General features: G+C 42.7%; 1 protein-coding gene across 1 annotated transcript in view; it reads right to left on the bottom strand.

Annotated features, from left to right (window-relative positions):
• Positions 1-2,824: 2,824 nt before the first annotated feature.
• The window catches only part of LOC146772564 (mucosal pentraxin-like), a 36,830-nt gene continuing 24,311 nt past the window's right edge, over positions 2,825-15,343 (bottom strand). Inside the window, exon 2 of the mRNA XM_085637012.1 lies at positions 2,825-5,329. Coding sequence (XP_085493138.1) covers positions 4,734-5,329 — 596 coding nt within the window. The 3' untranslated portion in view covers positions 2,825-4,733. The remainder of the gene's footprint in view (positions 5,330-15,343) is intronic.

Genomic DNA, 15,343 nt, shown 5'->3' with positions numbered 1-15,343 from the left:
TATGTTTGGCATGTAGGGATGGAGAATGGCAGTGGATTCTGTCGGACAATATCCTACCACCAAAAAGGCTCCCTGTTGCTCCCTGTTGTGTTTTGGGGGCAAACAGAGGTATGGGCTTCTAAAATATTTAAAGGGAAGGTCCACTTCCAAGAAATTAGTAAAGAAATGTTTGTAGGCAGCCTTTCTGCTAATGTCTGTCCATCATGTGGCTGTTGCCAGTACTCTCAAGTCATGTGCACATATAGAGTTGTTCTTGTGCAATTATGTGCTATGTGCATGTGCAAATAGCACTTGGGCTAATTGTACATGCACTAACTGCACAGACTCTGAATGTGATGGTACGGGTAATGCAAACAAGGCATAACGTCGTCTGAAATATGCACAAAGGCCATGCAGTTGCGCAATATAAGTCATTCAACTGGCACCCGCTTTAAACCCTTCTTCATAATCGATGCCTACATTGCTAGATAAATATAGACTAAAACATAGAAACAACGGACACAAATGAGTCAAGAGATAACTTATTTGAGCAATAAATGAAAAAAACGCAGGCCCAGCTTTTATTATGCCCTTTTACACCATGGAGTCAGGTAGCCGTCTTTGTTACACGTGTTATTTCGAAATAGTTTAACTGGTGTGAAAACCAATTTTCATTATTTGCATTTAGCTGAAAGCTTGAACGAGTTCACCTTCATTTAGAACTCAGAAGTTAACCAGCAGAGAGGAGCAACTAAATTCTTGCTAAGTGAAAGAGTCAGCAACTCAAGCAGATCAAAGTAGCCTTCGAGAAGTTTCTGAATTCGAGAATACAGAGGCCATGTTTTGACGCATGATTATTGTAAATGCAAGGCACCATTAACAGCAATGGAAAGATGCAGTCTCTGCACAGTATATGCAAATCACAGGGATAACGAGGTTTAATTTCAGCACAGCATCTTCTTGCAATGTACTCTTATGCACGCTGTTGCAGTGCTGCTTCTGGAAAGAGGGGCGAATACAGCATCACAGATCAGGAGGTAGCGCACCGTCATGAGGCACTGCTGAAATTTCCAATGTGACTGAATCACAGAACTTTTCTTTTCTCCAATACCCACGAGTAATTTTGTGGCAACAAGAGATAACGGAGAGGGCAGGTACCTGTTCTCGTCTACCAAACCAACCCACTACTCACTGCACAGTGAATTACTGAACGCCACTGAGTAACCGCACTGGTGAGTGAATATGGGCAGGCCCCAACTTTCCACTTGGAATCTGATGGGGCGGATCTGCAGTCAATACGAACACAAATGACGAAATGTACCCGTCGTGTTGCAGGATGAAAGGCTTGGATTGGCAAACTGCAGCATTTGAAACGTTGGAAATACATTGATCGTCCCACATGTGATTGTTAAAACGAACCTTAACTCGTCAAAGCATTGGATACATTTGTGAATAAATATTCTAAAGAAAACGGATAAGTGAAGTTACCTTTTTGTTAAAGGATTTCAGCTGTGCGTCCGAGAGGGGAGCGCCGTGTCGCTCAACTTTTGTGTGATTCGGATCTGCAGTCAAGCCTACAGCGGTGTGAACGTGGTGAAGCGAAGCGATGCAGCTCTCAGAATATTACTCCTTTGATGAGGACTTGTCAGCACTTGTAAGTACAAGAAGCAAAGAGCAGATGAGGACACACGCGAAACAAGCATTGGCCGCGCGATCGTAAACGCGCGGCCGTGAAAGTGATCGCGTTCGCGATCAAGCGCGGCGAGCGATGCGTTTAATGAGCATGAGGAGGAAAGCCCCTGCTCGTAAGCGCGCGCCCGCGCACATGCACTGTAGCTCTAGGCTGGCCATGGCAAGCATTTTTTTAAGCCCTCACAAAAAGTCTCGCCAGGCCAGCGCATGCGCTGGCTCAGGCGAGACCTAAAAAACGGCCATTTGTTCGAGTTTTGGGATTCTGGAAGCAACAGAATCTGGTCAACACACATGAATTTTTGCAAAATCAAGGCATACCTTTTAATGTGGCAATTATGCCTCTGTTCTAAAAATCATCCACAAATGGTTCTCACCCCTCCAAAAAACGTTTCAGGGATTTCTTAGGGGAATTATTAAATATGTCCAGATGGCAACTCAAGGAATAGGGCAGGCTAAAATCATAAATTATCATCATTCTAGCGCCTGCGCATTAAAATGGGAGGTGCTGTCTGTGAGAGTTTAGTGTACACACGACTTTGCCTTAGTCTTTCTTTCAATGTGCTTCTCAGCCCCAACCTTCTTGACACTCGATTGCAGCGATCTTAACCTGATCCAGTTTCGCAGTGCTTAATTTGTAAATAAATAAGTGCCAGGGCTCTGGTGAGACGGCCACTGCAGCTTGCACCACACATTGCCCCTGCCACCGCTGCCAATGACAGAACCAGCACAACTCCTAACCATCACGCTCCTACAACTGTGACAATTCGACCTCTTCCAGGCCCTCAAAGCTTTATGAATGGCTTGGGAGGCGGGCAATAATAATTTTTAATGAATATTGAATTAATACTTGACTTTTGTCGTGGTCATCTCAGACAGCGCCACCTTGCGGCAGACTGTCACGAGCGCCCGGTGTTGAAACTCAAGTGCCGGTGCCGAGCACCGGAAACCACCGGCCCAAATTAAGCACTGCAGTTTCAGCCAGTTGATCCAGTGCATTACAGTTTCCCAGACATTCTCATATTACAATGTTTGCAAATTTTGTAAGTACAAGGATGCCGACAAAAAGCCACGGGGCCAGGTAATGTATCCACTGCTGAAAAATTAGACCAAATACTTATGCTTTTTCCATAATAAAGAATGGTGTAAAGAGGATATGACAGTCTTTATTACATTGATTACAAGATATTTTAGTAAAGAAAGTGGTCTACCTTATTTTGCCTAACACTTGAAATAACATTAAGTTGTGCGATAGTAACATCTGTTATATATGTCACTTAGTAAAATGAAATAATTACGCTCTATAGACACCCAAATTATTATCATATATCAATATTTGCATCTTGTCTGGAATTTAAGAAAAGATTTTAGAAACAATGGCACATCGTTGAAATATCTATTGCTTATGAAACATTATCGCTGTGGTATACAACTTTTAGCAAAGCAATAATCTGATCCATTAATTAATGGGGTTACAAAATGGGCAAAGTTATTTTGTACTATGTTTGTTGGTTTTCCAATACGAATGGAAGAAACATTATTTTGCATCAAACTCAGGTTTAACATTCACTTATTTAAAATGGTGCAAAATACATTTGTCTTCCTCCTTATTATGAAAAATGCAGGTAAAATAGAGAAACTTAGGGCCTGCTTTAGGCTTGGAGGACAGGGTATTCTGTTGCAAACATAATGGAGTATCTTGCAAAAATCTGTGGTCGGATGGGCGGACCTTAAGTATTCCGGTGGCGTAGCCCCCATCGGCTCTGTTGACAAAATAGTTTGTCCGAAGGCCTGACGGAGCAGCAGTCATCTACTGAAAGATATTACACCACAAGCCCTAACTCAAGTGGACAGTGTAATGTCTTTTTTATCCGGTCCGTGACCGCCCCCCAAAAAAAAAGATTGTTTTTTAAAAACTGATTTTTTTTAAAACTTTTGTGGATTGCCGTCAAAACCAGTGGGGGCCACTCACTAACTGTTTAGTGCAGTGATTCCACTGGGGCCACTGGGTTGGAGGTCATTTTTAAATATGGAGGGCAGTTGGAGGCGGTGGTAATGTCCTCCGCTACGCTAATGGACTGTACACAGCCCGCCAAACTCTAGATCCGCCCCACAGGCCGCCTCTTTTTTGTGCCTTGGTCCTTTAACCTTACTCTTACAAATTACTCAAGGGAGATCATTTACTCCATTTTTGGCACTAATACTAGCTTTACGTGGCAGTGCATGAACTATACGCACCTCAACCGTTGCCTAGAGGAAATACTGAAATAAAACATTGATTGCCATAGTAACAAAAACAGTAATTTTGACTGTTTGTTATTTGATGTTTTAGGATCTAATTCAGAGTTCGGTTGAAGCGACACGCAGTAACAAAAGTGACCATATCCGCTCTGCTGTATTATGAGTGCTATGGAATAATACTGGCGGTACGGAGGCAGGATATCCGGGCACCCCGTCATGTTTGTGACGGAATATCCCACCCACTAACCTCCTAACCAGGCCCTTACTCTGGTACTATAAGTGCACTAATTCCACAGAAAAAAACTCAAATAATGTTGCCTGCTTTACAAGAACAAAGGAATTAATAATCAGAGACATGGCTTTACTTTGAATATGTCTAGGTATTTTACTAGGGAGTCAAAAGGTCTTACTGCACTAAACGTTGCAAGAAAAAGTAAAGCTTATAAGCACAGTGGAATTGTTTTTTGAAAGGGGGCAGGGGTTGACGAGAATGAAATATTGAGCTAAGTGGGTGTGTTTCAGTCCAAAAAGCATGTCAGAGTTTTTCTTTCACAATGGTCACAGGTAATCTTCAACTCTGGGCAAATATTAACTAACCTTCATTGGCAAAGCTCAAAGCAGTACTGGTACTCACCATACATAGGAATACTTTTTTTCCAACTGCAGTAATTTAACGCCATGTATAGGTGACGTCCTAGTCCTACTCTCATCCCTCACGTTATGGAAGCCCCAACTCTGCTAAAGGCACATGGTCTCAGGTAGCCAATCAAGTTATTCCAACTGTCCAGTAATTTCCCCAATAATATATTTGGATTTCAAATGGATTACATGGGTTCAACAACTACATTGTCTATTAATTCATATGTCAAGTTTCTCCAATTCAGGAGATTTGCTGGAGGCAAGGGTCCGGATGGATGTATGGTCCCATGGACTTCATCTCTTGACAAAACATAGTCCCACATGGAGACTTCATATATTTCACCAACGTATTGGTCTTCAGTGGGTAGCTTAGTCCTTCTCATCCCAAGCTTAATGCTTGGATTCCCCTGAATGACATATCCTTTGCTCAAGGCTTTCCTTGGTAGAGCCTGCCTGTTCACCCAGAGCCGCGCGGTTCCATTTGCAGATCCCCAACTGAAGCACAGATGCACATACTGGTTGATGACTTCCGGGGTGGAGAATTCTGCCCACTCGTCTCCCACAATCAGGATGTATGACTTGGAGTTGCTTTTCAAAACAGTGATCTCACAGTTATAAGGTGGATTGGATCTGAACTCGAATAGGCTGTAGCCCTTTGATCTGTTGGTGAAGGTACTTATACATAGAGTGAAACCGTGCAGCGCTTCCTCCTTCATTGGCTTCAGGACCACATGGGATCGACCAGTATCCTTTCGGAAAACAAACACATCTCTGTACATGTCTGTAAGGAAATAAATAGACAGTAACTATCAGGCAGGTAATGCTCTATTGTATTACACAATTCTTGCTTTCTAAAGTGCATTGGGTTAGCTAAAAAGGGTAGAGATACTTGTGAGGGAAGGTGAGGACAGTGAATCACTGATTGGTCAACATTACATCTTACATCACTATCCACAATCCAGGAACCACTCTAGTGTGCTGGGAAATTCCATTTATGAAGCTCAGGCTCCGCACCGAACGTTCTAGGTGCCTCGTGAATCCTGGATCCTACCTGGCTACAAAGTATCAGTTACATTACAATAATTCAAGGAGATTTGCTACATGATTTGTAACAAATGTTTGTTAAAATTGGAACATACCATTACAGCCTTGAATAACAAGTTGTTGATCACAAATGCAAAAAGAAACAATGGTTGTGGAGTAAAGATGGATGTCGCAGGAAAGAAACAAGTGCACCATTCGATCCAGGAAGATTATAAGGGCTGCAAGGACCTGGGCTGGATCTTCATAAATGGAGGCAGCTAAGAACAGTAGGTTTGGTTGCATCGAACAGGCGCTCTAGATTATTAACGTAGGTTTGGCTGAGTAAGGAAGGGGGTCTGGTGAAGAAAGTAGTAGATTTGACAGAATAAAATTGGAGGATTATCTACTTATGCCAGAAAAGTAGATTGAATGAAGAATGTTTGACTGCGTAAGGCGGTAGGTTTGGAAGATTATCGCGTTTGGGTGGGTAAAGCAGGATGTTTTGCTGAATGAAGCAGGAGGCGAGGCTGATAAATAGGAGATTTTGCTAAATTAGACAGGAGGTTTGGCTGCATGATGCAGGGTATATGACTAAATAACGCAAGTTTGGCTCAATGAAGCCGTGGGTTTGGCTGAATAAACCAAGAGGTTTGGCTGAATAAGTCAGGTTTGGCAGACAAAAGACAAAATAGATATTGCTGATGAAAGCAGAAGGATGGTCTTATTTATGCAGTAGGATTGGCTGTGAAAATAAGGCTTCCGGTGAATAACGCAAGAAAGTTCCTACAATGATACAGGATTTTCGGTGAAAAGATTTTTCTGAATAATGTGATAGGTTTGACACAATTAATTAAAATTTTGGGCTGAATGAATCACAAAAGTTTTGCTTCAATAAAGGTGTTTTGACTTATTTAAAAAGGAGGCCTGGCTTAATAAAGCTGGGTTTGTTTGACTAAATAAAGTGAAAGATTTGACTGATTAAGGCAGGAAACTGAAATTCATAACCTAGACGATTGACTACATTTATTTTTCTACTTTTTTGCAAGAACTGAATATTTTCATAAGAAAGTTTGTAGATAGTATCAGGACCACAGGACATAAGATTATAAATGGATACAGAGTTTTCATGGTGGGAGGTTAGAATCTTTCTGGCAAGGCTAGACTCAAGCATTCCAATAAATACTAAACATCACAATAAATAATTGTAGGAAGCTGGCCCTGTATATGGTGTGCACAGAGTTCAGTGGAACCCAAAGGTAGGCAGAGGTAAAAGTAGATAGCACCTTACTCTCTATTTGTGGTAGTGTCAGGTCCCCAACAAAGAGGTCACATGTCAAGAAAGGTATCCAGTATAAGAAGAAAGGAATGATGGTGGCCGTGTTGTCAAAACTGTGTAAACAGCATTTGGTGCTAGGTCGAATGCAGCATGGCGGCAGAGTGTTCCTTAATCAGAAACGGGTTAGCGCTCTAGTTGATTTGGCAGATTTGCGTGATACAGGTGAGGTGCGCGGAGAGCTGCGCACTTCACCTGAACTGTGAGAGGAGTAGGAGGTTACTTCAACGCATCGCGTTAGTCAGGGAAAAGAAGCTACGCGTCGCGAGAATTCTGAGGAGAATTTTTGAGTTCGAAGGCAGCCAGCAAACCCAAGTAAGACTGTTCCAATTTCTACCAGAGAAAACGTTCCGAACTTAGCAACAGCGTGAGTTTGGCAGAAGCACCGGTTCTAGTGAACGAGTGCGCAGCGTTCAAAGAAGAAGTCAGCACAAGTACAAGAGTAGCGCCAGCTATTAGTACGAGTTAGAGTCAGCTCAAGTCTAGAATATAAAAGGTATAAGGTACACTATAGCAGTTCCGAGTGAATTCCGATTCCTGACAATAAAATACCTTAGGGAGTGGAAACTCTTGAGGGCAGAATACAAATGACACAGAATAGTATGGGACAAAAACTACAGTGAAGCAACAGTAGTTAGAGAATAAGAAATACTTATAAAAGGTGAAGAAGAATAAGAAAATTAACCAAGGCTTCCGTTCTCTGTCCTGTAAGTGAGTCTAGAGGAAAAGACAAAAGAGAGGTCAGGAAGGGAGAAAGAAATATAATAACACAAGTTTATTATCTTACAGTGAAAAAACATTAAGAACAGAAGAACGAGTAGCTTAGAAGAGAAGCAAAGGCACACAGCACCAGGGTGGGTACAATAGAGAATAAGGAAAGATCAAGGTAGGAAGAGAAGGGAAGTAGAAAGTGATTTACATGTAATTGTTTATTTACAGCTCACGAGCAACAGCAAGAGCCAGAGAAAAGATAGACTACATAAGAAGAAGAAGAAAGGAAGACCACCAGTGTGTGCATTCTCTTCTCTGTCCAATTCCCCTTTCCCCCTTGGGGCTCTTCTGGCTACGCTTTTAGATTGTGTGGAGGCCGGGGAGTTCGGAGGAGGAATTGGGAGCTTGCGTCATTCTGCTCCTGTGTCAACGGCCAGCAAGAGAAGAGCTGGTTCTGACAGGTAGTGTGGGCGAGCAGTAAGGCAGTATCAGAGAGTACTTTTAAGCCTTTATTGTACACACTCAGTCTGCAAACACATCACCCAACACCTACGAAACCTCCACTGGCTCCCCTTTCAGAAGAGAATTACTTTCAAGATACTCACCCACGCCTACAAATGCCTCCACAACACCGGACCCCGATACCTCAAAGAAAGAATCTCCTTCCACCTGCCCAAGAGAAACCTACGATCCGCCGACCTCGCCCTTGCCGAAACCCCACTCATCCACAGAGCAAGAATAGGTGGAAAAGCCTTCTCCTACATCGCGGCCAAGACCTGGAACGAGCTCCCAATCGACATCAGATGTGCCCCTTCCCTGAACATCTTCAGGAAGATGCTCAAGACCTGGCTCTTCGACTGAACGGAGCTGCTACCCCCCCTACTCCCCAGCACCTTGAGACCCTCACGGGGAGTAGTGTGCTCACAATTCCCTGATTGATTGATTGAGATTGAAGGAAGAAAGAGGCATGAGGGGGGACTAAGATTAGGCAGCTTTGGTATTCAGCAAACTCATTCTTCTGCAGTGCCAGCCTAAAGAAAAACTGAGGACCAAAGCCCTTTTTTAAACCAACTAAGCTTTGAGAATATAGTAGTGTTTGTTGGACCAATCTCTTTCCGCTTTTGGGTGCAAGTGTTGAAAGGAGAAAATTCTTAAGGGAAGAGCGGCAATGGCCTGCCATGAGAGCTTGGGTGTTAATGTGAATAGAGAGGAAGGTTTTGTTGTGAGATATAAGTAAATAAAAAGCAACATTTGGTTTATGAAAATGTGTATGGTTTTTCTTATTGTTGTTCTTCATCCGACAGGGGTAAAAGCCAGATACATGCAAAGTTTTCAGGACATTTATACTGGATGCACTTATAGAAAACATGATGCAAGTCATATATATAGGTGGGGGATAGCCTGAAAATGTGACTTAGAGTTGACCCTTCTGGGCCTAGGATGGAAACCCTGGTGATACAGAAAGAGTGCCAACGCGTGGTTGTGCCAATCAAGTTCCAATTTTGTATACATTAAATGAATCTCTCTATCCACATGCCTCATTCTTCTTTAAGGTGGGTTTGTAGGCTACAGAATGACAAATCCTTCCAGGGAGTCAGGAACATTTAGATTTTAGAGGAGTCCTGTGGAAGATTGTCAGATATATCTTGTTCGCCGGTGGGGGAAGGGCAGAGCCTTTTAATGTATGGGCAAAATGAGAAACTGCCCAGGGCCCCCTCCTTCCAAAGGGCTCCTGGTAAAGCGAGGGCTCTCTCTATCTCTCAGCATCTCTCCCTCTCTATCCTTGGCTCTATCTCTACATATCTCCACGGTATTACATTACACCTTTCTGACTATCTCTTTCTTGCTACACCTGTCTCTTACTCTGTCATTTCTCTCTCTATCCCTATCATATCCTGCATCTTTTCATCTTTCTCTTTACTTGTCTGTCTACCTCCCTCTAATTTACTGGCTACCTCACATCTCTCTGTCTACCTTGCATCTCTCTTTACCTTACCCCTCTCTACTACATGTGTCTTTGTGTGACCTCTGCCTCTTTATCCTGTGGTATGCCATCACACTGTACCTCTCTAATCACTAACCAAACCTTCTTTCTACCTTACTTCTGTATTTACTCCTTTCTCTAACTATCTCTGTTACCTATTCCCCTGTTTCATCCATATTTCTTTCTCATGTCTCCCATTTTGTCAGATGATCTCTTCTGCATAATCTCTTTCGTTTTCACTTTCCCTCAACCTATCCCTGCATCTCTATCATCCTGCCCTCTTCTCTACTTCAACTCTATCTCACGTCTGTCTACCTCACCTCTTATCTCAAACACACCCCTCTATACCCACCATCTCAACCTCTCGCGCAGCCTCAGCACTCTCATTCTCTCTCTACTACTCTCTGTGCCTGCATTTACATCTGCGCTTTTCCACATCCTCCATCTACCTCTCTTTTCGCTACCTGACCCTTCTTCTGCACCTCACTGCTCTGTGTCCATCTCACATTCATGTTTCTATCCTCCATCTGCTTCAACATTCTCTCACCTGATTTCTTTCTTCACCTCAACTCTATTTTCTTTCTCTCTCTCGCTTTATACCTCAGCACTCTCTACCTTTCTCTCACCCCTCTCTACACCTCAACATTCTCTTCCGTGTCTTTCTTAACCTACATCTTACTCACTACTCATTTCTATACAAATCCTATCTCTAACTTCTCAATATACCTCCCCTTTCATGTGTTACCTCACCTTTATCCCCCCAGCTAAGTATTTTCTGTCTACCCCATCTCTCTTAATAACTTACTCATTTCTCTTTACTTCTATGTTTCTCTTTTTTATATTACCTCCTTTTTCTCTCTTTGTCGTCTGTCTCTATTTACTTCTCTTTTTCAATTCACCTCTATACCTCAACTCTCTCAATTTCACCTTTTTCCTCTGTACAATTCATCTTTTTCTAGCCTTCTCCCCTCTCACTAGACCATTCTCCCGGCTTCTCTATTGACCTTTCTTTATCTACATTATAAATGTTAATCTCTCTGTCCTTCACCAATCCGTCTCTACCTTCTATCTCTCTCCACTTCTTGCCGTACCTCACCTCTCTACTGGTCTACCACTTCTTCTCCACCCCTTGCTTTACTTCGCTTCTCTTTCCAACTTTCTCTACTTCACATCTTTTTGTACCCCACACCACCCCTCGCCTCTTTTCTACTTTTTTTCTACCTATCTATAGCTTTCTCCACACCTTTACTTCTCTTCCTTCCTCTAAAATCTTACATATCCTTCCTTTTACTCAACCATCTAGCGATCACAGTCTAGCCAGAGACGTATACACATGCAAAGAGGAGAAGCATGGTAGGGAAAGAGAATTGATGCTAAGATTATAGAGATTTGATTTGATGAAAGGTAAACATTCACAGAGCAGTACTTTGATTTTCTCTGTTGCAGGAGAATGACACTTCTGAAGGGATGTGTGTTTTTGATTACAAACACCAGGCATTTGAAGCTACATTTTTTGTGCTACGTGAATAGATCTTATTGTAATAATATGCAGTAGTCTCTCAGTGTAATAATATGCAGTAGTCTCTCATTGTAATAATATGCAGTAGTCTCTCAGTGTAATAATATGCAGTAGTTTCTCATTGTAATAATATGCAGTAGTCTCTCATTGTAATAATATGCAGTAGTCTCTCAGTGTAATAATATTCAGTAGGCTCTTAATGTAATAATATGCAGTAGTCTCTCATTGTTATAATATGCAGTAGTCTCTTAATGTAATAATATGCAGTAGCCTCTCATTGTAATAATATGCACTAGTCTCTCAGTGTAATAATAAGCAGTACCAATTAGAGCATGCTTTACTCCACCACCATTCCACCATTCCACCAAGTCTCCTTTACCATACTTTTCCTACATTTGGAGGAAGAGGCACGTCACAAACTAAATTCCATGTAAGGTATTGCTGTTAGGGGGACCAACTGGCATGGGTGCAAATTCAGGACGGTAAGTGTAAAAATTCAGGACAAAGGGTCAAAATTCAGGACAGAAATTCAGGACAGAAGGTCAAAATTCAGGACAGAAATTCAGGACAAAAGGTAAGTTTTACAGATACATCAGAGGTAGTTGCGTGATAGCATAAAAGTAACTAAATAGACAACCACTTAAGTACAAGTCAAAATAAGTTTATATTAGGTTGAGACAATCGTGCACTTCACGTTTTTTCAGAATGCGTGCAGCTTTGAGCAACTGTGCAGGTCTTTTTGTGGTATTTCATATGATAATAATCTATTTATATGGTTACTACACTGGGTTGTCCAGTCTGATATTTTGTTAACAACTCATGGTCCTGAGCAGGCATTTTTGGTGAGAGAAGTGGTCAGGAAGATCTGCTCAGATAGACTTTGTTACTTGCATCTCATATCTGTGTGCCATTGTGAGATGTAAAGCGGCACGCATAGGTGAACTAAAGGGAGGATTGCTGTGATGAACCCACTATAGGAGACGCATTATGGGTGTTTCACCAAGTGGAACTTAAAATATGGAATCTGCCTTTGCTTATGGGGGCTTCGCAGAGAGTTGCACTAGCTGACGGAAGTCACAAAGGTGCTTTTCCCTGCAGCTTTCTTAAAGAAGGCACTGTTGTTACACTATTACATAGTTTATGTTTGACACCTTGCCAATTGCTACAAACACAATATACATCTCAAGCACAACGCATGGCACTATGAGGCTCTCCCTAAAACCGTACACCTAAAACAAAGCATGCAAAAATGTACAATTACTAGTGTAACATTCAAGTAGCAGTTGGGTGTCACTCAAAATGTCATATGCATGATGTATAGATCCCACACATAAGCACACAGCAAATACAGAATAGTAACACATAGGCAAGGGAGAAGCCAGAAAAATTAAATACCTCCCACTCTGAACTAAAGCTCTTATGGCACCAAGAAAGCAAAATAAGTCATCACAACCCTCCCCAGAAGAGCTCTTTTGACAAGGATCTAGCTATTCATCCTCCCATCAAACCCCTGATATCCATCATTTCAAATTTACAGTCTGTCATCTATAAATTCTTTCATCTATCATTCAGTCTTTCACCTTTCATTCTGTCCTTCCATCTGTGTGCCCATTCATATCCAAACCTTTTCAACCATTTTCAAACCTATCCATCATATATCCTTCCATCCATCATTTCACTCATCCACCCTTTCACTCATCCGTCCATCACCCATCCACCTTTTCTCCCAATTCATCTTTCACTCATCCATCCACACATCCACCCAACCATCCCTTTACTCATCCATTCAACCATTTACCCTTTCACCCAAGCCATCATTTCACTCATTCATCCACTCTTCCATTCCATCCATTCACTCATCCATCCAACCATTTACCCTTTCACCCAGCCAGCCATCCTTTCACTTACTCATCCATACACCCAGTCACTCATCTGTCCACCCATCCTTTCTTCCAGTTCTCCACCCTCCCTTTCACTCATGTATGCATTCTTTCACTCATCCATCTTTACATTCTTCTTTTTACTCATCCAGGCACTCACTCGCCCATCTATTCTGACAATCATTCATCCATGTTTTCACTCATCCATCCATCCTCTCTTTCTCTCTCCATCCCTCTTTCACTTAGCCACCCATCCTTCCATCCACCCTTCACCCATCCACCCACTTATCCATTTACTTATCCACTCATGAATCCATCCATTGACCCTATCACTCATCCATTCTTTCACAAATCCATCCATCCTTTCTCGCATCCATCCACCCTTTCACTCATCTATCTATCCTTTTGTCCATCTACCCTCCCTTTCACTCAGTCATCCATCCACTCTTTCACCCATCCATCCATCCATTCACTCATCCATCCAACCATTTACCCTTTCACCCATCCAGCCATCCTTTCACTTACTCATCAGACCACCCATTCAACCTTTCACTCACTCATCCATCCATCCTTCCTTCCAACTCTCCACCCTCCTTTTCACTCATGTATGCATTCTTTCACTCTTTACATTCTTCTTTTCACACATCCATGCACCCATTCGCCCATCCATTCTGCCAATCATTCATCCATGCTTTCACTCATCCATCCATCCATTTTCCCTTTCTCTCTCCATTCCCCTTTCACTTAGCCACCCATCCTTCTATCCACCCTTCACCCATCCACCTACTCATCCATTTACTCATCCACTCATTACTCCATCCATTGACCCTATCACTCACCCATCCATCCTTTCTCTCATCCATCCACCCTTTCACTCATCTATCCATCCTTTTGTCCATCTACCCTCCCTTTCACTCACTTGCCCATCCTTACATCCACCCTTTCACTCATCCATCCATCCATTCATTCACCCTTTCACTCATCAATTCATCAATCCATCATTTCTCTCATCCATCCACCCATTCACTCGCCCATCGTCCACCCTTTCACTCATCCAACCATCCTTTTACTGATCCATCCACCCTTTTACGCATTCATCTGCCCTTCCACCCATACATCCATTTACCCTCATCCATCCTTCCGCTCACGCATCCATCCATCCTTTCTCTCATTATCCATTCATTCAGCCTTTCACTCATCCATTCATCCTTTCACTAATCCACCCAGCCATTTACCCATTCCTTCACTTATTCACTATACCACCTTTTCACATTAATTATGAGCTGAGCCTTTGTCTACTGAGTTGCAGACAGAAGAGCCCCATAAAGAACTTCACCCTCGCTGTCGTTCTTAAAGCAAGGTGTGGGGGAGGTTTCACTATGCCCCTGCACATAGGCTATCTGAAAACCTGGAAGTCTTGAATCATGCATGATGCACAGTGGCAGGACATCAGGTGACTGTGACATGGTGTTGTTTCCAGGGCTTTAAGTGGGATGGAAAAACTGGGGGTCTCTCCAAGGGGCGTGTCTGATGTAATTAACGGGCGTAGCTTAAAACACCTAAGCTAAAAATATGTGCTGAGCAGAATGTGCCGCCCGACTGGTATTTTGCTGTTTCTATCATTGCATCCAGTAACATTAGACCTACAACAAGCCATGACTATTGGCTTTGTCAATGGATGTTAGTTGCATAAAATAAATTTAAAAAGTAGCAACTATGGCTTCGTTGTATATAATATAAAAAATGCTTCAGCTCTGAAATGATGAGACTGTGAGAGACTCTTCTTTTTAACTTCTTTCGCCAGCTTCTTTTTATGAACTGGCACATAGCAGCAGCATGAGCGTTTCTGTGCATTTGTTTTGTTCATTTCTTCCATCTAACCCACACAGAATGCCTGCCCTAGACTGAGGCTGGAGGAGGCCACCACATGCTGTAACAGCCCAGGCTGGCCCATTGTCATTCTGTATGTGACAATCAGCCCCACACAGAATGCCTGCCCTAGACTGAGATAGGAGGAGGCCACCACATGCTGTAACAGCCCAGACTGGCCCATTGTCATTCTGTATGTGACAATCAGCCCCACACAGAATGCCTGCCCTAGACTGAGATAGGAGGAGGCCACCACATGCTGTAACAGCCCAGACTGGCCCATTGTCATTCTGTATGTGACAATCAGCCCCACACAGAATGCCTGCCCTAGACTGAGGCTGGAGGAGGCCATCACATGCTGTAACAGCCCAGACTGGCCCACTGTCATTCTGTATGTGACAATCAGCCCCACACAGAATGCCTGCCCTAGACTGAGATAGGAGGAGGCCACCATATGCTGTAACAGCCCAGACTGG

Source organism: Triturus cristatus, chromosome 12 (genome assembly GCF_964204655.1).
Source record: "Triturus cristatus chromosome 12, aTriCri1.1, whole genome shotgun sequence".
Lineage (NCBI taxonomy): Eukaryota > Metazoa > Chordata > Amphibia > Caudata > Salamandridae > Triturus > Triturus cristatus.
Note: the sequence above shows the minus strand (reverse complement) of the source record. Positions and strands in the feature narration are given on the sequence as shown.